The sequence below is a fragment of the Polypterus senegalus genome, chromosome 6 (assembly GCF_016835505.1).
Source record: "Polypterus senegalus isolate Bchr_013 chromosome 6, ASM1683550v1, whole genome shotgun sequence".
NCBI lineage: Eukaryota > Metazoa > Chordata > Cladistia > Polypteriformes > Polypteridae > Polypterus > Polypterus senegalus.
The window spans coordinates 85,067,984-85,093,757 of NC_053159.1; the positions used below are offsets into that span (position 1 = coordinate 85,067,984).

The 25,774-nt window shown below is 35.9% G+C and overlaps 1 protein-coding gene across 6 annotated transcripts; it reads right to left on the bottom strand.

Moving 5' to 3' along the window:
* Positions 1-4,414: 4,414 nt before the first annotated feature.
* zgc:66484 (uncharacterized protein LOC327557 homolog) lies at positions 4,415-24,821 on the bottom strand. 6 transcript variants are annotated; one of them, XM_039756449.1, is made up of 5 exons: positions 18,121-18,160; positions 17,343-17,467; positions 12,379-13,589; positions 8,648-8,831; positions 4,415-7,775 (listed from the first exon to the last, which is right to left on the bottom strand). In XM_039756449.1, exons 3-5 carry the CDS (start codon positions 13,557-13,559, stop codon positions 7,623-7,625), a joined length of 1,518 nt encoding a protein of 505 aa, XP_039612383.1. In that variant the 5' UTR covers positions 13,560-13,589; positions 17,343-17,467; positions 18,121-18,160; the 3' UTR covers positions 4,415-7,622. The 6 variants fall into 6 exon arrangements, with proteins under 6 accessions (XP_039612383.1, XP_039612382.1, XP_039612381.1 ...); XM_039756448.1 differs by lacking the exons at positions 17,343-17,467; positions 18,121-18,160 and adding an exon at positions 24,672-24,821; XM_039756447.1 differs by lacking the exons at positions 17,343-17,467; positions 18,121-18,160 and adding an exon at positions 23,781-24,080.
* Between the last annotated feature and the right edge of the window lie 953 nt (positions 24,822-25,774).

The window sequence follows — 25,774 nt, forward strand, 5'->3', positions numbered from 1 at the left end:
GTTAGATGTCAGTGTGTAAAAGAAGTTGGTGGTGGTCACTGCCCATCTCATCACATAAAATTACGAATAAGCATGTCAGCAGAGGACGACTCCTTATATAATGGATTGCTCGAACAGTTTTGTCTAAGACATTCAGTTTTGCTGTCATTTTGTTTCTCTATGTAAACTTCAATGAACAGACTCTACTTGTCAAGCGACTGTTTTTACATGTACAACAAGCCCACTGTGCTAGCACAACATTGTGCAAGCCTCATGAGTACTTCATCCTACACCTTTTGCCCAGTCTGTTTCATACGAAATAAAAATGTTCAGAGTATCAAAAATAGCTACACTGAGGTAACAGTTTGTCCTTGTGGCCAGTGTGTATGTGAGTCCAAAAGCTGAATGTTCTTTGCTGTATTTTCTTTGAACTTTTTGTTTTGAGCATTATGTTTGCTTTTTTTTTTTTTATTTGAATTTTTTGGCTTCTGTAGAAGGAAAATTTTTATATTAACATAGATAATAACAAATTAACATATAGAGCCATAAAAAGTAATTAAAAGCTTCTAAAATATTAAGATTAAGCATAAATTAGAATGTTAAGCAAATAAGATAGGTCTAGCAAATAGTTAACTAAAAAATTAGTTATATTGCATTATTTTTTAGGCTTACAGTAAAATTTCCAGAGTAAGAAAAGAACAGCAAACTGATACACAGAAACCAGCTTTGGACAGGATAAGAGTTTGAGAACACCTGTGATTCAAGGCTAGGAAGCGATAACACAGAGAAGATGCCTCTGAAAGGCTCTTATCAAAAAGCAGCTGGGCTGATGAATCAGCAGAAAGGCAACAAAAGGCTTTTGCTGTAAGCAGGGTCACGCTGACATAACGCATGAAGAGAAAATCTTAGTAAATTCAGGCATTAACAAAAATATTAGAAGAATATATTAGAAATTAACCTTAGTGTAGAAATTAAGACAAATCAAGCATGCCAAGCAATGATTAAATGAAAGCACATACTATATTTCTTTTTAATTAAAGCTTAAGCTTCAGGTCACTGTTATAAAAAGTTTGGAAGGTTTAAGAGAGCAAATGATGAGAGGAAACCCATATATGGAATTGAGGCTTTGGCCAGTTAGAGAAAATGGGCACAGCATAGAAAAATAACAAATTCCACGAGGGGGCCAGTGATAGGAAAAGTAAGGAGATAATAAGGGATCCCATGGAAACTCAAGGTTCGGCCGGACAGGAGTTGAAGGGAGTCGGAGAAGATGAGCAAGAGAGCTCATTCGAGCGAGGTCACAAAAGATCGGAAATGACATAAGAAAAGCCCAAAGATGGTAAGAGGAAGCCATCCACCCAGTCTTAGACCAATCAAAATAAGCCGAACAGACACCAAGAGGAATAATGGACAGTAAAACCAGGTGCAGAATAAGCTAATTGAATGAGGCAAAAATGATAAGAAATTGTTATAAAAACTTCAATTGCTGTAATGTTCGGGGCTCAGCTCAATTTGGCCGTATTGGGTTGAGTCCTTGTTATTTTTTATGTTGATTTATTGCAATAAAGCCTTAAAACTCTGTCTATCTCGAGTCCTAATAGCCTTTATTTTTAGGTAAAAAGCCACCTGATGATGAATTTGTCGCCACAACACTTCTCTTATGGGTTCATCACACTGCTATGCTTTTAAATTTGTATGTTAAAAGCCACTAATCCATTATCTCTTTTCATAGACACCCCTCACGCAATACCTATCGGCCATGAAGTGTGAGTGACCTGAAAAAAAGGCAACATCAGAATAGCAGGACCCTAGTAATGAACAACTGCAGCAAATAACAAGGAGGCTGTGTTGATCGGGTTTTTGTATTCCTATTCATCATGTTTGACATTCAATTTTGATTCATAAAATGCTACAATAGTGTAGCATTTTAAATATATTCTGTATTTCTTCCTATATTTGATTGTAATTTTTGTTTTTTAGATTGAAATTATGCAGTTTATCTGCAATATGCGCAAAGCCCACGGGTGGGGAATTGCTGCTCTATAGCATTGAAAAGTGAGAATAAATGTGGTGATTGGGACAGTAATTTTATTTAACGTATTTTCTTTGGGAGAAGACTTGTATTTCTTTGAGCAGCCCAACAGACGATGAACGGAAGGAGTATTGGATTTTTGTTAAGTTTATGTTTGGACTTTTGGTTGACCCTTAGAGCAGCCTGGACAAGGTAGGAGGGAATGAGACTAGAGTCGTGCAGTTTTGGCTGGTTTTTTTTTTTTATGTTTTCTTTTTATTTTTTCTGTATATTGACATACTGTAGATGAACTGCAATTTTTAATAAATTTGTTTTTCACAGAACTCACTGAAGAACTTCAACCTCTAATATTTGATAAGGGTTTGATATTTTCATATCACCTTGTTTTTAATAAAGAACTGATTATTTTTGAGACATTTTGTCTGTGTCTCACTCACCCTGGTTTATCCTTGGTATGACTTACTAGATGCCACATGGTTGTACCACTGCAAGGTACCTATTCGGTATGGGGTATCACACATTGTAGTTAGTAAACTGGTGAAATTCTCAGATGACACTAAAACTGGAGAGATTCCATACTACATGGAAGCAAAAAGTATTCATAAAGAACTAAGCAATTTTGATACCTGGGCAAATATTTGGAAAAGAAAAGTTAACTTAAAAAAGTGCAAAGTGATACGCATGGGCAGGAAGAATGTAATTTATAGATAAAAAGTGAGAGACACTGTCCTGCAAGAAGCAAGCTCTGGAAAGGATTTAGGGTGTTAGTTTACATTGTAAAAACTATTGAATATAAATATAAATCAAAGAACGTCATGTTGAGACTATATGCTACACTAGTGACACTGCATCTGGAGTATGTTGTGTAGTTTTGGTCACCACACTTACAAAAAAGAACAACCACATGCATAACAGGACTAAAGGGGATGTCCTACTCTGACAGACTTAAGATACTTAAATGTCTTTAGTCTTCAATAGAGGAGGTTGTGTAGGAACCTAATCCCAATCTTCAAAGTTTACCAGTAAGACAAATCCATCAAAATTCTTTCAATTAAATGTGAATCTCATACTTGAGGACACCAGGAGATAAAGAGGGAGTGCATCTAAGATTGAAGACAGGAAGTACATTTCCATGGAAGGTTGTGGAATTCTGATATAAACTACCAAGTCACATATTTGAAGCAGAAACAGTGACAATCTTTAAAAAGTATCTGGACAAGTTATTAGGACAGCTTGGCTATTTGCTAAACAAGCGAGTATAACAGAAATCTTTTCTGTAAGACTTTAGCATTATAAGCTCATTATAGGTCCCTCAACTGCTTCAGGCCAGCATTTTTCCAGAACACAGCTGCTGTTCTTGAGTAAGTGCCAAAAGCTCATCGCGTGACTAAAGACTCAGACTGTGTTAAAATTCCACATATGGGATGCTTCTATGTGATTTCTGAATGCTATCTTATAAAAATCTTTGACTAATACAGAACGTTTGCATAGCTACGTTTTGCTGCATGGCCTAGTTAAGTTGGTGTGCTGTGAACCCTTTACATATCTTGGCTAAATAAAATATTGTGATATATTGATTATGTCTGAAGAACTGAACCAGAGGATTTCCCTAACACAAGCTTGATGGACTGAATGTTCCCTTCTAATGTTCTTAAGTGGACTGATTCACGGATGTAGTCCTATTTATTTACTTTGCAAATGCCATACTGACACAAGGTTTAGTACAAGTCAGGCAAATAACCTTATTTTACTTTTTCTAGCCTTGTAACACAATCCCAAACCTTTATCCCATTTTAACGATAAAGACAGAATAAATAAACATATTACACCATATAAAGTACATAGGGAACTGTGTCTGTGCTGCTTTTGCTTTTCAATTTGAATGCCATTCAGATTGTAAGAATGAAAGCACAACTTTTTGTGGTCACTTGCAGGAGTACAAAGATTTCTATTTAATAAAAAAAATAATAAGACAGTCTTTGCAAACTGCTTTCTAGGCATACAGATGAAACCCTATATGACCACTACAGACCACTTTGGCTTTAGTTAGAAAGGCATCACATCCCATGATATTTATTTTTTGTAAGGCTCAAGATTTCCACAAAAAAGTAAAGTCATAAAATCATATTTAGCTGTTGTGTTTTCCACCATCTCTTCAAATGGTGCACTTACTATTGCCTATCCCAAACACAATTTAGAAGACCCAGATGCATTACAATGGTTTACAAAGTTCTATTTTTTAAACAATTGAAGCACAAGACAGTTAACTGACCTGTCCCACGTCACACAGTAAGTCACAATTTAAACCTTGATGTCCAGTGCCCTGGCTATTGTACTGAAATTCCAAAATCCTGGTCTACAATATAATGTCTTAATCTAATGGGCATGTTGGTCTGTTTTTTAAAGCTACAAGACACTATTTTGTTAAAAAAAAAAGAATTTTATTGTAAAATGTAAAACATATCTTATTAGAAAGCCTTAATGACAGTTAAGCAAGAGTTTAGTCATGCACAATAAACAGTAGAGTAGTAATAAAAAAATAAATCGACATACTGAAAAAAATATTTAAAATCTGTGTTACATAATCATATATCAAACATGAAGACTTCAAAATTTCTTACATTAATCAGAGTAAACACTGCTGGGTGACTGGCACAAACTTACAGCATGTCACTGAAACATATTAAAATAAGTTTACAATTAAATGAGAAAACTTATTGTGCTTGCTTATCTTTTCATAGAAAAAAGCTTTCATTTTAATACTATTGAACCATATCATATTTTTGATGCCACTGTTCCACACAATACACATCATTACTTCAGACAAAATTTTAAAATTTCTGAAACAGATTTTAGAGTGCATTTTACAATTAGAGCACACTTTTGGAGGATCAATAATTTAATACATAATTTCCTCTAAAAAAATAAGTGCTATTATAAAATTTCTCGTTAAACAAAAATGCATTGATTTCATAAAGTATGCAAACAGCCAGTCCATCTTCCTCTAAATTCAGTAAATTATTTAGTTAGCTGCACCAAAATATTTTTTCTCATTTAAGGCAACTTGATTGAGCACAGTATAGTTATTGATTTAAATAAAAGATGTGTCTTTATAATAAAGCACACAAGGCTACCTCAGTGTGATCATGAAGGAATGTGGAAATGTGTTTATCCATCCATTAAACAAATATTTGTCCATAAATGATATTATTTTTAATATGTTGCCAACCCCATGTATTTTGTAATTATGGCTGAAAAAATTGTTACTCTTATGTTTTTATACAGAACAGAGATAGCAAAATGTCTGATATAATATGCATCTATAGTGACCAACGCTGGGCAGTAGCAAATGGTATTTAAAAAAAATCTACACAAAAATTATGTCACTCGGGTCACATAATCCATAGACATCTAGCTGTATGGTACTATGTTCCAAAGACACATATTTTTATTAAAATATTGTTAAATATACCACCTTCAAAAAAAAAAATTCTTATGAACGAAAAATGGACACATACAGATTTGAATACAGATGCACTTAAACTGTTGTTCCACCCCCTCCTATCATTTAATTTCTATTCATAGAGGTGAGACACACCTGGAGTGCCTCAGGATTATGTAGGAGGTCTGTGAAACTGCACAAGTGAATGGACCATCTGCTTGTTGAAAAATCTCGGATATGCAGAAATATGAGAAATATCCTCTTCCCAATAATGTTTTCCCTCACTTTTGTTTAACTTTTTCTTCTCAGTGCATGCTTTTTGTTGATATCATGTGAATCCAATGAATGTTTGCCAGTGAATAACCTGTTAATAGGCTGGACCCTTGACCAATGCATGAGATGCCTCTTGGGTTCAAACATTCTGGCCATGTCTAAGCACATTTCATTTTTCATTCATGACAGCATTTTCAGGAAGTGGTTTACTTAACAATATTTTACTAAAAGTATACAGTACTGTATGCTTGTATGTTGTGAGCATATGACTAGATGAATGAACTTATGGATTATGCAACATGTGTAATATGAGATGTTTTCATGGACATTCTTGTTATTGTTTGCTGTTGTCCACCATTTGTCACCATATCAGAAACTCTTCTATTTCTGTTCTAATAAACACATTAGATTAAATTTTTTTCCCAGCCATCACTACACACTACATGAGGTAAGAAACATACAAAAAAATATCATTTTTGGGTATAGTATTCCATTAATTAAAATGAAATAGCCATAAAACATCTCCCCTAAGAAAATCAAATGCCCAAACTCTTTTATCAGCTCAGAGAGAGTAACACATGAACTTTTAGGCATTATTGTGGCAAGATACATGACTTGCATATCAACAATCAATATCTCCTTAAGTAATAACATTTCATACCTTTTTAAAAAAGTGCAGTGTTATTAGCAATGCCACTTCACATTTTGTTGTCTTTGTGGTGACACCTACATGACTTTTACATACTTCTGCTGAAGGCAACCACTATTTATTAGTTCTACAGGCAATGTCATCAACTAGAAGAAGTAGAAAGGTTTCTTTAGAATTGAGTGGACAACATTTGTTTGGATAGCTGTCTTCAACTTACAGCATGAAGGACAGAATTGCCCAACTAAACTGGTGCTTGGTTACAGTGATCACCTCAGGGGGTTGGTGAGTTTCTCTTGTCTTGTTTTTATTTTTTTTCTTAGGGAGACCAACAAGAAAGTAAAGCTTCTTGAAATGCTCAATGAACCTCAGCCTTTTTGTTTGTTCATTAGAACATCGGATATAAAATTGTCTTGTCTCTTGTCTAGGTGCTATTAAATAAACTATATGCTTATGCTACTTTAAAAGTAAATCTGCTGGCTTGCCATTTTGTGCCCTTTATAGTATTACAATAAGTTTTTGTGTAAATGTTGCTCCTTCTTTTGTTTAAACAGTTTCAGTTTCAAAAATAGAACAGTTTTGCTCTTTATTGCACATGCCCTAATCAAAACTGCTTCCTTCACTTTTTGTTCAACACACTTGAACAGTGGCTCATAATGAGTAGCAGGCAGCATTAGTGCATAACATCTCCATATATTTTTTAATACTTATAGCAAGTAATGCAAAGAATACAGACTGGCTAGTACTGTGTAGACAGACTATAAAAAATACTGTTTGGTTTGTTCGTTTCGTACATATAGTTTAACAGAGTGCACAACCAACAACAAACACTTTTACACGTGTGTTAAATCTGAAGAAATGTAGCAATTAGATACTAGTGCATTTTGTAGTTTATACTTTGGTATATCACCAAAGTGAAATTATCTTGCAGCATTCTCTCTACACACTAGGTGTGCTTTCACAGTTAAATTATAATACAGTGCAGAACCTAGATTGAGCTTTTAAGGCTTTCGGTTAAAGTGTGTTAAAACTGGATCAATTCAAGAATAAGACCCTAGTGCTTTATTTAATTTTTACTTCTCCAAGGCACTAAGGTGAAATTATCCTGCAGAATTATACCCACCTACTATGTGTGCTTTCACACTACTATATTTCCATTTCCAGCAATTAAGCCATACTATTGAAATATTACTTCTTATAAATGAAATTTATAAAACAAAGAATAATCCTTTGTTAAATAAATGTGAAGCTTAGCAATTTGATTTTCCAACTGAGCTAACTGGACTTTCTTTGTAGTAATTTATGATTCGTTGAGCTTCCCTTTCTCCAGACAGATATGCTCCATGGGTAGTTGTGTAATAATTGACATGTGTTGCTTCCCCAGCAAAAAGAACCTGCAAAGGCTGAAAAAGACATAGGGATTATAAAAAAATGCGATTAAATCATTTTATAAAAAAGTGAAAATATTTAAAAAGATTTATAATAATTTTTCAACAAGTTATATGCATGTTTCCCCTGCATACATAATTGCATTTGAAATGAGACAATCTGACATTTGAGTACAAAAACATTTAGTTCATTCTGATTAAAATGACACTGTTACTATCTGTTATATCAATAAGTGTTTTGGGGAAATGAAGCAGCCCATAATTTGCTAGGCGGCTTCAAAATAAACACTTTATCAGGATGATAAGCAGTATGCCTGAAAGCTTTTTATCTGGAATTTTTTATTTGATTAGAAGGCATCACCCCATTGAGTACAGCAATGTATGGCAACTGCATGTTAACCTTTCCCTGAAGGGGAAGATTGTTCTTTTAAGAGAACAGGTAGATTTGGAAACACGACTGATTTAAAAGTTCAGAGATGCAAGAGCACCGGGAGCTGCCAGAATGAGCTTTACCCAAGTGTCTCTATTACTATAACTGGTCTGACTCTGACCCGTAGATCGATTCCAGTCTGGCCTGCAACTTACTATAGAAAGGGCTTAAGCTGTCTTGGGTCCAAAGCCTTACAGAGTCTAAGGTCATAAGGTGAAATGGGGCAAAGGTTTAACTGATGGGATTAAGAGAGGCCATGGCCAAGGGGAAACGTAACATTTTTGTATGTTTTAGCCTTTTTTGGTCTCCTTTTGGGTAGGAGGGTCACTATAAGTGCACTACCTCATTAGGAATGAAAATGTTACTCTCCATTTGCTAAAGGCAACATGTTAAGCACAGTATATAAAATGAAAGATCATGAACAGTACATTCAAAAGACATAAATTACTCAAAGTACCTTATTTGTTGAACTGCAAGAGACAGATGGCAGTGGTTCTGCTAATGCTTCTTGTTCCTTTTGTGCATCAACGCCAACAGGTATGTAAGTATAGGAGCCTCGAACATAGGGGTTCTCTTTCCATAAAGACCTGACCACACGAACAGGATTGGAAACATTCCAGTTTGTGAACAATCTTAGTAGCCTGCCCAGAAAACACAATCAGAGTCAGCAACATCTGATATGCTAAAATATGTTACATTTAATTACATAACAATTTTAAACTGTTATTTTTTTAGTTAAAGTTCAGTTTGGGTGAAAATTACCCATCCCAAGGGTGCTACCACGATTTGCTGATTAAATCAAATCAAAAGTCAAAATACATTTAAATGGATTTTTCTAATATTGTTAATAAAATATATTTTATATTTTCATGGTTCATATATTTGTAATAAAAGAAAAGCAAATAGCAATTACAAAATGAAAAAAAATCATCTTTGAAAAGTATTTATACAGTTTAATTGTTAGGCATTAAGCAACCTTAATTATTATATGCTTCAAGAAGTCTTTCTTATTTTGCAGAATTAACAATGGCTAATTATTTATTGCTAAATGAATCCAGTTGTAGATTCATGAGTTTTAAATTGGCACTTGGTGACTGAGTCCTGCAGTTGACTGGTACTCTGTCCACGGCTATTTCTTTGAGATAGGCTGCTAGAATACCTAACCGTTGACTTAAATAGGTTTGAGAATGTTACATTAAACTGAATGCTATTTGCTGAGTGACAATATGCAACAACCTTATGTGTCTGACATAGATTTTAGGATTCAGGTCTGGACTTTGATTGGGCTATTCAAGGAGTTTCATCTTTATCTTTATAATCCCTTATAGAATCCAAGGAGGCCAAAAATTAAAAAAATAGAGCATTTATTATAATGAAGGTACAACATAAAAGGTAAAAAAAATGTCATTTGCTCCCCACAGGGCCTACATACTGTATAGTATGTTCCTTAAAGTTAAAGTTCCTTATTATGTAGGGTAGATGGCCCATTACTCACATAACTGAGTAAGAACAATTTCCTGACCTTCCACTACACTCCTTTTCTCAACCTTGACCCTAAGACCCTCTCAAACCCTCAGCTTCCAGCTAAATACTGTAGTGAAGAGTGGACACGCATTTTATATTTTATTTTAAAAAACCAGAACATCACAATGACATACCACTTGACACAAAAAGTAATAGCATAACAGCATCAAACACAACTCCTGCATACTTATTCTAAAACTGTATTCATGAATTCTGGCCATGTTACAAAAACAATTTGGAAATATCCTCTAAGAGATAATTTGATTTTTTTTTCTAATCTGAGATAATATAGAACATTGCTTACCACTGAGTTATAGAAGGTGGAGTGGGATTCTTCCAGTTAAACAAGATAAGTCCACCTACTAGTACTGTGACATTGGCTACTACAATCAACTTTTTCCTATGAACTTTAAACTCATCTGGAAGTACACTAAATATTGCTGTTAATGGATTGGGAGTGCTTGTGACATGTAAAATGTTTTGTCTAGAATGATGTTAATTTAGTGCTTTACCAAAACATATAGTGCAGTAATGCTGAGACAAGAGGGCAACAAGGTTGGCTCTTGCTTTGGGTACATTTTAGGCAATTTTAAACGAGATAAATATGATTGATGATTTGATTTAAATATGGAATGCTTTGCACATATAAAACTAGAGTATATTCTATGTATGAATATCCATACATAGAAGTTATACTATTTTTCTGATGAAAGCTACCTTTGCAACCATTGCCTAGGATGGTTGAAGGGTCTCTTCTTTGAAGTATTTTTATATATTGTCCGAGTCTTCATCAGGGTTAACCACTGTTGCCTCTGGGAAAGATATGGGAGTGACACATGCAAAATTGGGTAGTCTTCTTGTGATAAAATTTCTAACTGGTATATAAGAGAAAAAGTGTGCTGCTGGAAAATTAAATTTGGAACATAATTGTTAATAAGACACAAAACCATTGTCTATATAAAGATTTCTAAGTTCTAAGAATTCTATATAAAGATTTCCTAGCCTTAAATACTGAGTAGGTGTGAGAATAAGGATAAGTGTGATTATCACGTACAGTATAGGAGCAACAGATAAAAGCTTCTCTTACCTTGAAATGCATCCCACATTGGTTCTCTATTTTACATAACTGGTTGTTTGGACCTAGTTTATCCTCTTTTTTGTCAAGTCTACCAGTCCTTGCCAATGAAAAACAACCACCCAACATAATGATGCCACCGCTATACTTCAATGTGGGAACGGGGTTTCAAACTCTTTCCAGTATTCTTTCACATGTTTCTGCATGAGATTTTGCAAACTTAAAAAGGGATTACATATTTTAGCTTTTTTTCCAAATACTGTTTCCCCTTTACTTCTGTACCATGTAGCCCAGATTCTTTTTTTCTTGGCTCTTGGCTACTTCTATTAGTTGTCGTCGTCTTCTTCTTATTTCTTGTGTGCTGTGTTTTAGGGGACAAATAGTTATTTAAAGATTCTGGGTAGTTTTATGTGCACTCCATCTCCAGATAAATTTAACAGTACTAATTGGGACTTACAGTGCCCATAAGTTATTTTTATATCGTTCACATGGCTATTGCATGTAAAAATTCTGTTGTTTTAATTTCTGAGAAGCACTGGTTTCTTTAAATTACTTTGTATGCAACAAATAACAGGATGGGCTCAAACAAAGAGGAATATTTATTCTTACAAAGAAAGATATATTAGACACAAATGGTTAAATGCACATTGGTGGATTCCCACCAACAGGCCATTCTAATGGCAACAGGTTGAATCTGTGTTGTTTAATGATGGCAAATGCGAAACCTTTCAGAGCTGGGAATTTCAGTTTTGCATTTTTATTTACTTTTCCATTATGATAAAATTATTATGGTCAATTAAAATGTAAAATATTGTAAGTTTAGTTAAAACAAAAATCCAATTTTAATATGTTGTAACTTTCATTTGTAACATACCAATATATGGTAGCAGTTGGTGGAGGGATACTGCACATTTGTTTTATAATCACCACTTGCCTTAAAAAACAATTACGTCTATAAGTTCTCTGTTTCAGTTTTCTTATCTTGAAAGCTGCCCAAGGGAATGATAAAGTCACACTTTTATTCACAAGTTCAATATGTATATGGAATGCTGAAATCTCTGAGAAATCCTTTTCCAAATCTAAGTTTTTCAGCAAGTCAAACCATGTGCTGTTGTATAATGTAATGGCAACAAAATACACTACTTTAATTTAGTAATACATTGCAACTGTAACTACAATTTTTTTTCTACCATCACACTGTTTAAGTGTGCCAAATAGAAGTTTCACCATTCTATTCAACGCTTTTTGTGAATGGCTTGAAAAAAAAAAAAAAAGATTATACTTAATTTACAAAGTATGGCATAAGTAAATCAGATTGTTAAGGGTATTTCCCAAATAAAGTAAACCACTATATAAGTTTGCATTTTGGTTCAACTGTTCTTTTAAGGATGTTTAAAATCATGTATTATGATGCCTCTTTTATGTTACACTGACACACTGCAACTTGCACAGTGCTTAATGTAATTTAGGAAACCCAACCTATATTGTAACTCGTGTGTTTATGGAATTGTATATTACCACTCTATTCCCCACAACACCCTTTTTTCTTGTAAAAGGTCCACAAAAGGTACTATTTCACACGTGCATACCTGGTACATGTTTCTCCAACAATATTATCATCAAGAATCTCCATGTATTCTGCTTCCTTGCCTGTAATCCAGCCACAAAGCACATTAGGGTGACGAGCAACAGTATCAAAACCACAGATTTTTTTGTACCAGGTGTCTTTCCAGCTATCCCCATCCAACATAGACATGTACGTATCTTTATCTTCATGCCCTTGTTCCCAGACTAGTTGAATTCCAGAACAATCTACTGGCCAAAACGTCTTCTCAAACTCCAAGAAGATTTTGCTGACTGTTCCAAAGCCTAATCTATTGATGGCTCTTATTTTCCAGTCTGGTAGAGGAGGATGAAACATCTCAGTTGCTTTTTCTTGCAGGTAGCCTAAAGGGACTGTCACAATTACATGATCTGCTTCTAGCTCTTCATCATTGTCACAAATTACTTTTACTGGATACATTTCACCAGGAGGGGGCGTCCCCTGGTTTAAATTCCACTTAATGAACTTGACTGGTGTACTACACACAAGAATGCCTAATGGTAAGCTCTTCAGCAATATATCCAATATAGCTTGGTAACCGCCTGGACCGAGAGAGTTAAAGAAACCGCCTTCTAAGGCTGTATATAGCCTAAGCTGACTTACTGAGAATTCATATAAGGAGGAACAGGCCTCATCTGTACATTCAACACGTTTGCACCATTCAAATACCATTTTTGCACCTTCTATAGATATAAGCTCTGATGCACTGAACTCTTCATCAAGGTAATCTCCAAGGCTTGTTTCCTTATATTTGGGACCCAATTCTTCGTTAAATGCTTTGGACATTAAGTTATCAAAAACTTGACATACATGCTCAACTTCATCTGAATCAAACAGTTTGCCATTTTGGTGGAAAAAATAATCTTTTGGTGTAACTGCTCCAGGAAGGCACATAGTAGAACAGGAATCGTTCTCAGCCAGTAGGCCATGCTCCTTCGCTATGATAAAAATTGGGTTTCCATCTTGGCCATGAATCCAGTTGGCTCCTAAATCTATTACATTTTCTCCAAAGGGTTTTGTTGTGTGCACTCTACCGCCAGGTCTATCCATAGCCTCCAAAATTGTGACATTCAAGTATCCATGTTTAGTCAGATGACTTGCTGCTGACAGCCCAGCAAACCCAGCACCAATAACCACAATTTTAGGTTCCCTATTTATAGCAGACATAATCTTTATTCAGGAAGATATTATTGAATCCTGCAAAAATCAAAGGAAAAAACTTAGTTCTGCTTTTACTTCATTAACAGGATTTTAAATGAATGTGCAACTTAATATACTTAACAAACTGCATTGTTTATTCTTCCTACCTTGCCCTATACACTAGACACAGTATCTAGACTTCTTAAGCACAATTACGCAAGCAGAGCACCATACAATTTAAACCTCCCGTTTGCACACTACCATCAAGCATCTGCATTTTTTTTAATTTTGTTGTAATTATTCCATACAAATAGATCAATTTTTACAAAGAATAGGATTGAAAACAAATCGAACCCCACCCCTGAGAAGGAGAGTATGGCCAACGAAGTAGTACTTAAAGCTTGTAAATATACCTAAATTGATGAGATTCATAAGGCAATAGAGGTGAATGGAGAAGAAAAAGAAATGTGGAGAGAATTATTTCTTCTTATTCTAAAATATTATTGATTAGATTCTGCCAAGTTTTGAAAATGTTCTGTGCAGATCCTCTAACTGAGAATCTGATTTTTTCCAGTTTCAAATAGTATAAAAAATCGGTTTCCCACTGACTTAAAAGAGGAGAATTAGGATTCTTCCAATTTAGCAAAATAAATCTGTGTGCCAAAAGTGTACTAAATGCAGTTTGTTTGTCCTTCTCCACTTTAAACCCATCTGGAAGAACACCAAACACAGCTGTTAATGGGATAGGAGGGATTGTGAGACCAAGGCTGTCTGAAAGGCACTTAAACATTTTGGTCCAAAATGTTGTTAATTTGGTGCAGGCACAAAACATGTGACCCACTGAGGCTGGGACTTGTTTGCAATGTTCACAGGTTGGATCTTGACCTGGGAACATTTTGGACAGTTTTAAGCGAGACAGATGTGCTCGATAAATAATTTTGAATTGAATAGTTGTATGCTTTACATGTAAAAAATGCATGTGCGCAAAGGAAAAATACGGTAGATTTGTCTTGGTTTGTGTCTCTCTCGAGTGTTCCAAATTATTTTAAATCTTTAAATCACCCTTGCTTTTTAAGCTTTTATCAAATTTAAAATGATAAACAAAATATAAGCAAAACTTTTCTCATGTTCTTAGCAGAAACAAAATGAAAATGTAGTGATGGATTAGCTACAGTTCTCCTTTATTGCTATACTTTGCAAGTATTTACTAAACTGAAGCTTCCTGAATTTCATTTCTAGGAGCGGCTGAGATGAATCTATGTTTTTAGAACTTACTTTATTGATACCCTATACAATCAGGACATCAATGAATAAAATGTCAGTTATTCTTGTAAAATGTACAGTATATATGTGTGATTTGATCCCCCAACATTTGTTCTGAAAAGAAGCAAAGGCGGCAATAAACACTGTTAATGCCTTTCAATCAAGCTAGCGGCTTGGTGGAGAGTGGGAAGGTAAAGTATTTCAAATCATACAATGTTTAAGGAGTTTCCAAAACACAGCAAGTATTTTACAGCGAGTGAAAAGACCACAATGGTGATGCGCAACAGACAACACAGCAGCAAAGAAAAAGTTAAAATATTTCAAAATATGCTATAATTGAATAAAATTTCTATTTACAACCTGATGCACACTCCATCAATTGCATAATTCAATCATTCATACTAAAGCTTAGTATATTTTGTTTTGTTAATTACTATATATTTGTATAAATGTGTGTATATCTACATGTTTTACTTTATTATTGTTGCTATTGATTTACCTCCTTAGTGTTAATCTTGAGTGTAACTCAGGCACAGAATTTTACAATACACAACTACACCCAATACCCTTTATATTGTGAAGCCTGAATAATTCTCTGGACAGTACTGTGCTGCCATCTAGTGGATGAAATAACATCATGCTGCAAAAAACACAAGTACAGTGGAACCTCGGTATACATCCTTAATCCGTTCCAGACCCTTTGACTTATACCAAACAGGACGTATACCAAACAAATTTTTCCCATAAGAAATAATGGGAAAATGATTAATCCGTTCCCATGAAAAAAAAAAATCCTATTGCTATTGGCATATTGTACATTGATGGGGTTGTATAAAATAATTTAAACACTGCTTAATACTAAAATACATAAATACAAAAGCAATTTGATGAAATAAATGAAAATTTTACCTCACTTTACTTTTTAATAACATCTTTGTTTTTCACAATCGTAGATACCGTCATTTTCGGCAAACGGTATGCAACAGCCATGTCCCAGATACGCATGCCACCTTCATACTTTTCAACAATCAATTCAAATTTACATGAAAAAAACACAAAATCACGTTGTGACGATGCAGGTTTGCTGTATACTCCCATCTGCTGCCAGGGAGCCCTTGAATCCTACACCGTCGGTAATGTGCCTCGCTGCTAACCTCATCGGTAACAACAAAGCAAGGGGATGGTGAAAAAGTGCAAAGTGCTTTTATTAAAACACATAACAAAACAAGGTGTTCAAATTAAAGTGCAGTCTCCAAAGTTCCAATTAATAATCCATAAAATCAGAAGTGAAACGTGGAGGTTAAAAACAATAGAAAAAAGTCTTCTTAAAACAACGGTTAAAAGCAGGAAGCATTCTTTAAAAAAAAGAAGCCCGGTGCCTGCTTCCCAACTGGGGAGTCGCCCTACTTGCAGCTGACCTTCGCACTGCCTGCTTCAGCCACTTCATCCATGCGCGCACTCGCTCGCTCTCTCTCTCTCTCTCGCGTCCGTTCTTTCTTTTTACTCCCCTTCAAGCCAACTCGCACTTCTGTTTATCAAGATAAGCAGCCCTCTCTCTCTCACTCACTCAACCTCCCGTCTTTTTTTTCTTTTTACTCCCCTTCTAGCTGACTGCGCTTCTGTTTATCAAGATAAGCAGCCCCAGGAACAATCATGAATGCGGACGGTCCCTCACAAGTGCACTTTGGTGAGAAACGGCCACATCGCTAATCGCCCGACAACCTTCAGCCACATAACCACCACGCCCCCTCACCAAGCTGCGAGCGCAGTGATTATTTATTTTAAAGCTGGACTTTGACAGGAGCTGTGGACCCGCTATATCACACACGTGAAAGTTCACAGAGAGTTATAGCGCGGGTTGTTCAATGAATGCTAGCAACTGGCGCACTAACGCTCGTGGGCAGTCGTGGCTTTGTCTCGAGAGAAGCAAACAAGGTTAGCACGCGAGTCGTATTCCAAACAAAGGTTGTATACCAAGCAAAATTTTTTGTGTCCAAACAGGACGTATACCAAGTTGGACTTATTCCAAAGCAGACGTATACCGAGCTACCACTGTATTTCTATTTTTTCTGCAACTTTATAGAAACTCTAAGTCAGCAGTTCTCAACCTTTCTAGTGGCACGACCCTTTAATACAATTTCCCATGCTGTGGCGACCCCAACCATAAAATTATTTTCGTCGCTACTTCATAGCTGTAATTTTGCTACTGTTATGAATCATAATGTAAATATCAGATATGCAGGATGTATTTTCATTGCTTCAAACTGAACATAATTAAAGCGTAGCGATTAATAACAAAAACAATATGTAATTATATATGGTGAAATATTGTCTTTATGACTTACGTTTATTTGTTTTTCTTCATTGTGTATTGAACTGTATTCACCGTATTCATGTTGTATACTTATGTAAAAATGTGAAAAGCATGGCGTAGCATGGGTAACAGTCTTAATATCACAACAGTAAACTACTTTGCTACAAAACTGTTGCGACAGTACACGTAAAAAGCCAACGTCAGTGCGAAGGTTGGGGCTGCTTCTTTCTCACCAGATCAGAAATTCTCGGGGCAGTCTTTGCAAGAGTACAACGAAGATCATCTTCTGCAACAAGTCTACTTCTGTATTTAGACTTGATAACCAACAAGCTGGAAAACCCTGTTTTGCAAAGATATGCTGTTGGAAATGGAAGAAGAAGTGTGTAAATCCCGTAACGTCATGCCATTCAATGTACAGTAATGTAAACAGTTAAAAATAATAAAGTTACAACAATTAAAACATTTGAAATTATTCTGATTCAATTGTCTGCAACATCTATCCTTGAATGACAATTGTAGTAAAAAACTAGTAACTACGAATGGAAAAAATTTGTACAATAACAAGTTTTACACATTAGAATACAGTAATCCATCCTCGATCGCAGGAGTTGCGTTCCAGAACCCCCCGCGAAAGGTGAAAATCCGCCAAGTAAAAACCATGTTATTTTTTTATATATTTTAAGCCCTTATAAACTCTCCCACACTATTATAAACATTTCCCGCACAGTTATACAGCATAAACCCTTTGTATTCTCTTAGATATTAGGTAAGATTTGTTGAAATTATGTATGTAAACACACTGTTTATATACAGTAAAACCTAAATAATATTTTAAAGATGTCGAGTGTCTACGATATCACGTATGTTACAGCCATTACGACAGACAGGCCACCAGCAATAAATATGTACAATGCAAGAAAAAATGTATACAGTAAAATGTGTGTACAGTGACACTAAACGTATGTATATGTACTAAGTACTGTACGCAGAAAATTAATTATGGTTACTCACCAACAATGACACGACGACTTGTCCGATAACGATCAGTGTAGTTTTACTGCACAACAAAGGAGAGAGTTGCAGCTCTTCTAAAGGAGCCACTTCAGGCGATTGTGTAGCAACGCCGTTGTTCTTCTTCCGGCAGTCTCCAATCCAAATCCCTAAAGCGGATTCCATCCGGACTACCACCTTATTACATCCACTTACAACTTGTTTTGCACCCTGGTTAAAGGACACTGCGGCCGTAGATCTTATATTCTTTTCCTCCTTTTTAAATAAAAAGAATCGTGGACTCATTAATGCCATAATGACGTCCTACAGCAGTGTAGCTGTTCCCTTCCTTCAACATATCCAAAACCTTTACCTTTTCAGCAATCGTTAGCATCTTCCCTTGGAATTTAGGAATGGCCCCTGAAGCAGAAGCAGATCGTTTTGGAGCCATAACGAAGGGCTTGACTACGTACAAAGATAAATACAAAAGAGCACAAAAGTTAACTCTTTACACAGCGAAACACGTTGATACTGAATGAGTGAGACAAGACTTCCTGGTTAACGCAGCGGAATCGAATTCGGCGCTTCGTTGCTGAGCCAATCAGCACACAGGAACTTAAGTTCGCGCTCTGACTGGGTAGCTTCTCAGCCATCAGCCAATAGTGTCCCTTGTGAAATCAACTGGGCAAACCAACTGAGGAAGCATGTGCCAGAAGTAAAAAAGACCCAATGTCTGCAGAAACCCGTGAAGTAGCGAAAAATCTGGTTATATATTTAGATATGCTTACATACTGTATAAAATTTGCGATAGAGTGAAGCCGCGAAAGTCGAAGCGCGATATAGCGAGGGATTACTGTAGACAAAACCCATATTTCCAATGGTCTTAGGAGACCCCTGGCAAATCATCATTCGATCCCTGACAGGGTCGCGACCCACAGGTTGAGAACCGCTGCTCTAAGTAAACATCAGTTTTCATGGTCAGGGTGGAGCCTCCAACATAAAACACAATAGCAGACAAAAAGCCTTAAAGGAAGTTTTAGAATGAATTGAAACTGAACCATTGCTTGAATGAAGCAATAGTTTTGACGATATGAGTTATCAGACATTGACACAGAAAGTGCATGATAAGAAACTGTACGACTAAACTACTGTAATATGCCCAGTGGATTTGGTTGTGTGAATGTACACCACGGTGCAATGGTAGCTGTATGACAAAAAAGGCAAAGTAAATGTGATCAAGCGCAAGGAAAAGCAAGACAATAGCCCCCTAAACACTACTCCCAATGGGGAAACTGTCAATGTTTATTTCTCGGGAAATGTGGAACTCAATAAGCTTTGAGTTTTGGTAAGCTGCAGTAACACTAGGGGTGCACTGATCATGCAGGTCAGGCACTAACATGTTATCCTTTTGTGTGCAAGCAACAGAAAAAAATATAACAAAAGTGCTCAAAAAGACAGACTTGTACTGTCCTGACTGGAACATCAGCCTGTGCATTGGTGACTGTCTCAAAACATATCACACAAAGGACATGTATTAAATCTGCATCAGTACTTCCTATTGTACTTATTCAGATGTTTTGGTATTTACATGTTTCTGTTACACAACATTTTTTTCTTGTTGAAAAAAATTACATTCTTGGCTTTTTTTTTGTCTTGGGGTAAACAAAATGCTAAGGAAGCTACATTTGTAAGTATATACTATATTAGAAAAAATATACGTGTTCTTTAGGCCAGTCCTCTGTTGAATAATAATAAATAAGTTTTATTAATTAAAAAAAAAACTGAGAATCTGAAAATATGAAGCAAATAGACAACATTGTGATTAGAGTGCTCCCTCAAAGCTCCAAAGTATTGAGTTTTAATTTTAAGAAAGTTACTGTTTCTGTTAGCACATTTTCTTAATTATTATTTGGGATTTCTTCTCAAATCTCAAAACTAAACTGGCCCACAAAGAGTAAGTGTGTAGTACATAAATCTGTATGCTGTAATGGCATGGGTTACAGCCTTAATTGCCACTGACACTACTTTCTTGTGCTCTGGCCCAGATGTGATCTTGCAACTTAATTAATGGATAGGTTTGATATTTTTCTTTCTTTTTTAAATTTTATTGTAATCATTCCATACAAATAGATCAATTTTTACAAAAAAATAGGATTGAAAACAAATCAACCCCCGGCCCTGAGAGAAAGAGAGCATGGCCAACGGACTAAAACTTAAAAATAGTAAAAATGAATACATTTATTAGGCAGGTACAGATAAATGGAGAAGAAAAAGAAATGGTGAGAGAATCTACTTCCTCAGTGCTTTAAGAGCTTATTCTAAAATATTATTGATTAGGTTCTGCCAGGTTTTGAAAAAGTTCTGCACAGATCCTATAAGTGAGAATTTGATTTTTTCCAATTTTAAATAATATAAGACATCAGTTACCCACTGACTTAAAAGAGGAGAGTTAGAATTCTTCCAGTTTAGCAAAATAAGTCTGCGTGCCAATAGTGTAGTGTTAAGGTATTTTTCAAGTCAAAGTTGTTTCTTCACGGTAAATTTTCATTTTCCACACAAAACCTTTATTAAGAAATGCCTTAAAACTCACCAAATATGCACTTTTTCAAGCCAAAAATTTTTTTGAAAATTGATCCAGCTCTTGAGATCATATACATATTGCAAAAAAAAAAGTATCCATGTTGTTTTAAAAAGGAAAAAGAGAAAAAAGCAAACCACTGTTGTTGACATTCAGCCATTTTAAAAGGAGCCCCACTGTGCACTTCACTCTGCTGCTCATTTTTCTCCTTGGTGACCTTTCCGAGCCAGTGCCAAGTGCTGTTACTGACATTTTTGAATGTTGATGCCCAGATATTTGATGACACATGCTTCCAGCTGCTTTGTCCTTTTGCCCAATCTTGCACAATACCTGGCTTCACCTCACTCAGCTCACATGTGGTCACAGACAGCCCATATGTCATTTTTTTCCCAGGATCCGTGAATCAACCCAAGGCCAGGGTTGATACCTAAGACTTTTCAGTGGCTACACATCTGGGGAGCTCCTTTCATGCCTTTTATGCCAGTTAGCACAGAGTTGTCATTACAGTGCCACAGTATGCATGAGTTTTGCATATTCTCCCCACATATTAACGGATGGACTAGCATGACTGAGTTTTAGTGAGTTTACTCAACGGAACACATTGTCCTCAATTCTTTTATTACCATGAAGTTTGTAGTGCTTCAATCTCCTGTATCGGGCACTCTGCCTTTTCAATTTCTGAGAATTTTTTTTGGTAAAACTTTACATTAAATACAAAGCAGTGTAATTAGTTCACTTGTTGTTATTTGTAGAAAGTACAATGAAACTCATCAGTGTACTGCCACTTGGTGCAAATCTTACTCTGTAGGCAATGTAAAATAACACAGAATGTAAAGAGCAAAAAGTAAGCACTGTTTATGATAAAATAATCATAAGATTTTAGGGTGCATCTGTCTGTTATTACAAGCCATGGCAGAACATAACTACAAAAAAAAAAACAGAACTTCAGAACCAAAAGTAGGATTATAAATGTAAAATGGTTTGGAACTGGGTGCTTGTTGGGAAACAGCAGACACATGAAAAAGAAATGTATTCTGACCTTAAGAAAAATAGTTCCAAGAATCTGTGATACAGTAATTATTTCTAGTTTTCTTTTGTTATCACAAATATACCTCATAAATGTGGAAGGCATGTTTTCTTAAACTGAAACCTTTTCTGCTTCAAAGTGGATTATTTGGTAAATTTTAAGGCTTTTCACTTCACCTATCCTAGTACACTTCAGTCCCAGTGTACTGTAAGTCCCATTCAAGAACAGACAAGTTATTTTTTAATTTCATATAAAAAAAGTCAATTTTATGTGGCAAATGAATATATACAATGTTTGTGAAGAAATAATTTGTTTGAAAAATATCAAACTTACCCTTTAAGCAAGTCCTCTAGACATGGGTCTATTTTAATATTTCTGTTAATGTTTAATATGTAATAAACCTACACAGGCACTTTGAGTGTATCTTATAAATTTAGTTCAAAATAAAAATAAAACTCTACATGTGAATTTCTTAAATAAGGTGGACAGTGGCACATCAGTTGGGGTAGCTGTCTCATAGCTCCAGGAGACCAAGTTTAAATCCTGATACAATAATTCTCTGTGGCGAGTTAACAAGGTCTCCTTTTCCAGAACATCCCAAAGGCTAATTAAAGGTTAATCTGACAGTCTAGTTTGCTCCTGTATGAGTATGTGAGCATATGCATTTCTAGTGATGCCCATTTCCTCATTGGTGAGGTAGCCACTGGTTTTATATGACTCTCTAGCTGGACTAAGCAGATACACTTAGTGGATTGAAGAACTCATTAAAGAACTGCATATTAAGGTGGCTTTTTTCAAAAGGCAATGTTTATTCCATGTTTGTTAAATAGAAAGTACTTTAATTAATTAATAATCAAATCATGCAACCAGACTATTTGGGAAAGGGAAAATGGTAAAGGCAGAGTTAAATCTAAGAAGGGATATAAATTCGCAATATTTAAATTACTGTGATTAAACACTAAAGTAGAAACTAAATATTTTACCGAAATAAAAAAAAAAAGCCAAAATAATATTTTGCAGAAAACACCATATTTCACTTAAAACCCTAAAAAAAATGATCAAATGCTTTTTTGCCTGCAGTGGATCATAAGAGGGATTTACATAATTTTGGTAACCCCTGCCATATTAATATCAAAGATGTTATTTTACAATTATCTACAGAAATAATTACTTCCATTTTACTGTATTATTCTTGAAAATGGCACTTACCAAGCGGGGTACTGATTCTTAAGCGTAGTAAGCACACTTTTTGTACTTTGGCCTTACTTCATACAATAAAGGCTTTCTAATCTTTGCGAGGCTATAATGTCTTGTAAATAATGCTGACGCTGTCATTCTCCGTTTTCTTTGCATTATATACAATGTCAAATAAAACTACAAAATAACTACAAAACCAGGATGTAGAATAACTGAAATAATTTAGATCCTCAAAGTCTTCACTGATTATTTTAATACAATATATTTCAAAAATCGGTTAGAAAGAAAGAAGGCAAACGGTGCAAGATGAAAAATTTGCATACGACGGACAAAAAGTTTTGTGCTACACCCCTTTTTTGCACCTTATATTTGTACGTGGATGTCACTAGAAATGACACATCCTGAGCGCATACAAATTTAGCAATGTCCACTCGTAACCGAAAAAAGTCCTGTTATACATTTAACACAAACCCAACTGGATACAATGCAAGGCTACGGATTTGAACTTTTCAAACGAAAGAAACGTTCCAAGATCTCACAGAAACCCCTCACGCTACGTCAACGCTATATTAGCAATCAGCGTTGTTCCTATTATCGTATTTTTCCCGACAGGCTAAGCGCATACTAGTCCCGCCCCACACCACTTGCGCAGACATCAAATTCTGGAGTAGTGCGGCTAAGCGAAAGTAAATAAAATATCGAAGTAACTCATTAAACGGATGTGCAAACAGTGTATGTTATAAATTAAACGAGAATATTATACTGGTAATAATAATGGGTACAAGCATCACCTATAACTGCAATTTTAATTGCACACGAACAAGGTCAAACGAAACCGTTAAATGCTAACTTTTGATGCGTATACATCGAGACACTTACGTATTGTGCTCCAGACTGAGCTGCGGTGCTCACTTTTAGATTTGGCGTGCTTTTTTTCCATACTAACGTGGAATTTGTCGCACGGTGTTGCATAAGTAGGCGCAGGTTTAGTTATGTGCACGTCGCGAACAGCATATGGCGCTGTTGTTATTACTCGAGAGATAAACCAAACCGTCTTATATGTAGATGTCAAAATGGCTTTTAGTCACATAAAGTAAGCGACATGGGCGGTAGCTTTCCATTTCCCAGAGGGGGACCAGTTTTGTGCAGGAAGGGGCGTATCTGTAAGCGAGCAGGACGACTATATGCTTGGTTTATTTCGATTTGCCAATAATTTTCAAGGGACATTTTGAAAACTACCAGCATCTCGCAATCTGGTATTCACTACCCCAAGCCGAACATGAAATCAACCATCATGTTTCTTGAACTTCTATCTTTACTAGAGTTTAAATCTCTGACGGTCAAGTATTTACGGTGCAGGTCCAAATGTACTTCCCAGTGTGTGGACGGAGCATCAGCCTATCATTTGTATTCACCAATCAACTGCCAGAATTACTTTGTCTAGCATCTAGGCACCACCCTCAAGGGGGCGCAGTGAACTACAACGTAACGAAATAGGAATTTCCATGACCGTCCGGATTAAAGTTTTTAAAATCGAAACTAATCTGTCAACAAATATTTTTGCGTCTAAAGTTAATAAACTGACTCTTTTAAATAATAATTATAAAGCATGTTAGTTGCATGTAGATTTTCTTAGGTGAAATCGATATATTTAATAATAAAAGTAATAAATATATATATGTCATAAAAACTTGACACGCAGATGGAACAGCACAACCCAACCCAATCTACTGATTTAGTTAAACGTTAGGTGACTGTAAATCGACTTACCTGGTTTGCACTCTTTATACAGTAGCCCTTAGAGCCTGAGGAATGTTCAGTAACGGTACACTTGGTTGTTACTTCCCACCAGCTTTATAATTTGATAAATGTTTGAGCAATCACTTATGCAACAGTGCCCTTGAAAACAGGAATGCAAATAATTGCTTCGACAGACTTTATTCTACTCTTAAAAGGGTTTACTTTTTGACGTACGTTATACAGTGCCAGCAGAAATTTTTCAGACCCATTTTGTTCTGTTGCTCCCTCATGCTAAAGTCATTTATGTTAATTTTTCCCCTTATCCACAATGATAAAGACAAAACAGAATAATAGAAATTTGTGCAAATGTATGTCAGAAGGGGACCTTGTTTTTTTTCAATTTCCTGGATAATCCAGTTACTCATTGTGACATGGCTGTCTGCAGGATGTAAGTATTTGCTGTCTTGCAAAGGAGTTGCTATTTTGAAGTTTATGGCTGGTTGAGATTTACAAACAATACCACGTGTGATAACAGAACTGTCTCCTTCCTTGGAGGATTTCTGCATTTACCTGACTTGGCAATTAACATGTTTGACAATATTGGTTGCTAAACAGCAGATCTTTACTCATTAATGGTTGGTAACAATACATTTTGTTAACTCGTGTTTTCATTATTTGTTAAACCCAGGAAATTTAGCTGTGCCACTTGTTTAATCTGGTTGTCCAGAACTGATAATTGCAGGGACTAAAGGAGATTTAAGCTCTGGCCAGGAGAAGGCAAGAGGAAGGGGACGGTCCACTGAGAACACTGCCAAGACACCCGGACAGAGCAAAGGGGCTCGCAGGCTGACAAGGGTACGTGGCTGGCACGACGTGAGACACAAGGACGGCAATACTTCCAGGGAGGAAGAGACAGCTCCATAAGGAGGCGCCGGTTGTGGGCCCAGCGAGAGGGAAGCTGCATGGAAGGACCGAGCCAAGCTGGCAGACAAGAAATAAGGCGTGCCTTAGGTCACAGCAATACAAGGAGCCCAGAGTGGACAAAAAGGAACAGCAAAGAGACGCCAACAGGGATTCCACGATTCTCTTGGAAACGAGTGTCCGGTGAACAGAGTGCATCCGTGGACAGTTGA

Coding starts and splice junctions, on each gene's coding strand:
- zgc:66484 (XM_039756448.1), bottom strand. CDS start 13,559: ATGTCTGCTATAAATAGGGAACCTAAAATTGTGGTTATTGGTGCTGGG. Junction 8,832..12,378: donor GTTGGAGAAACATGTACCAG/GTATGCACGTGT, acceptor TTTTCTGGGCAG/GCTACTAAGATTGTTCACAA. Junction 7,776..8,647: donor CTTGCAGTTCAACAAATAAG/GTACTTTGAGTA, acceptor TGTCTTTTTCAG/CCTTTGCAGGTTCTTTTTGC.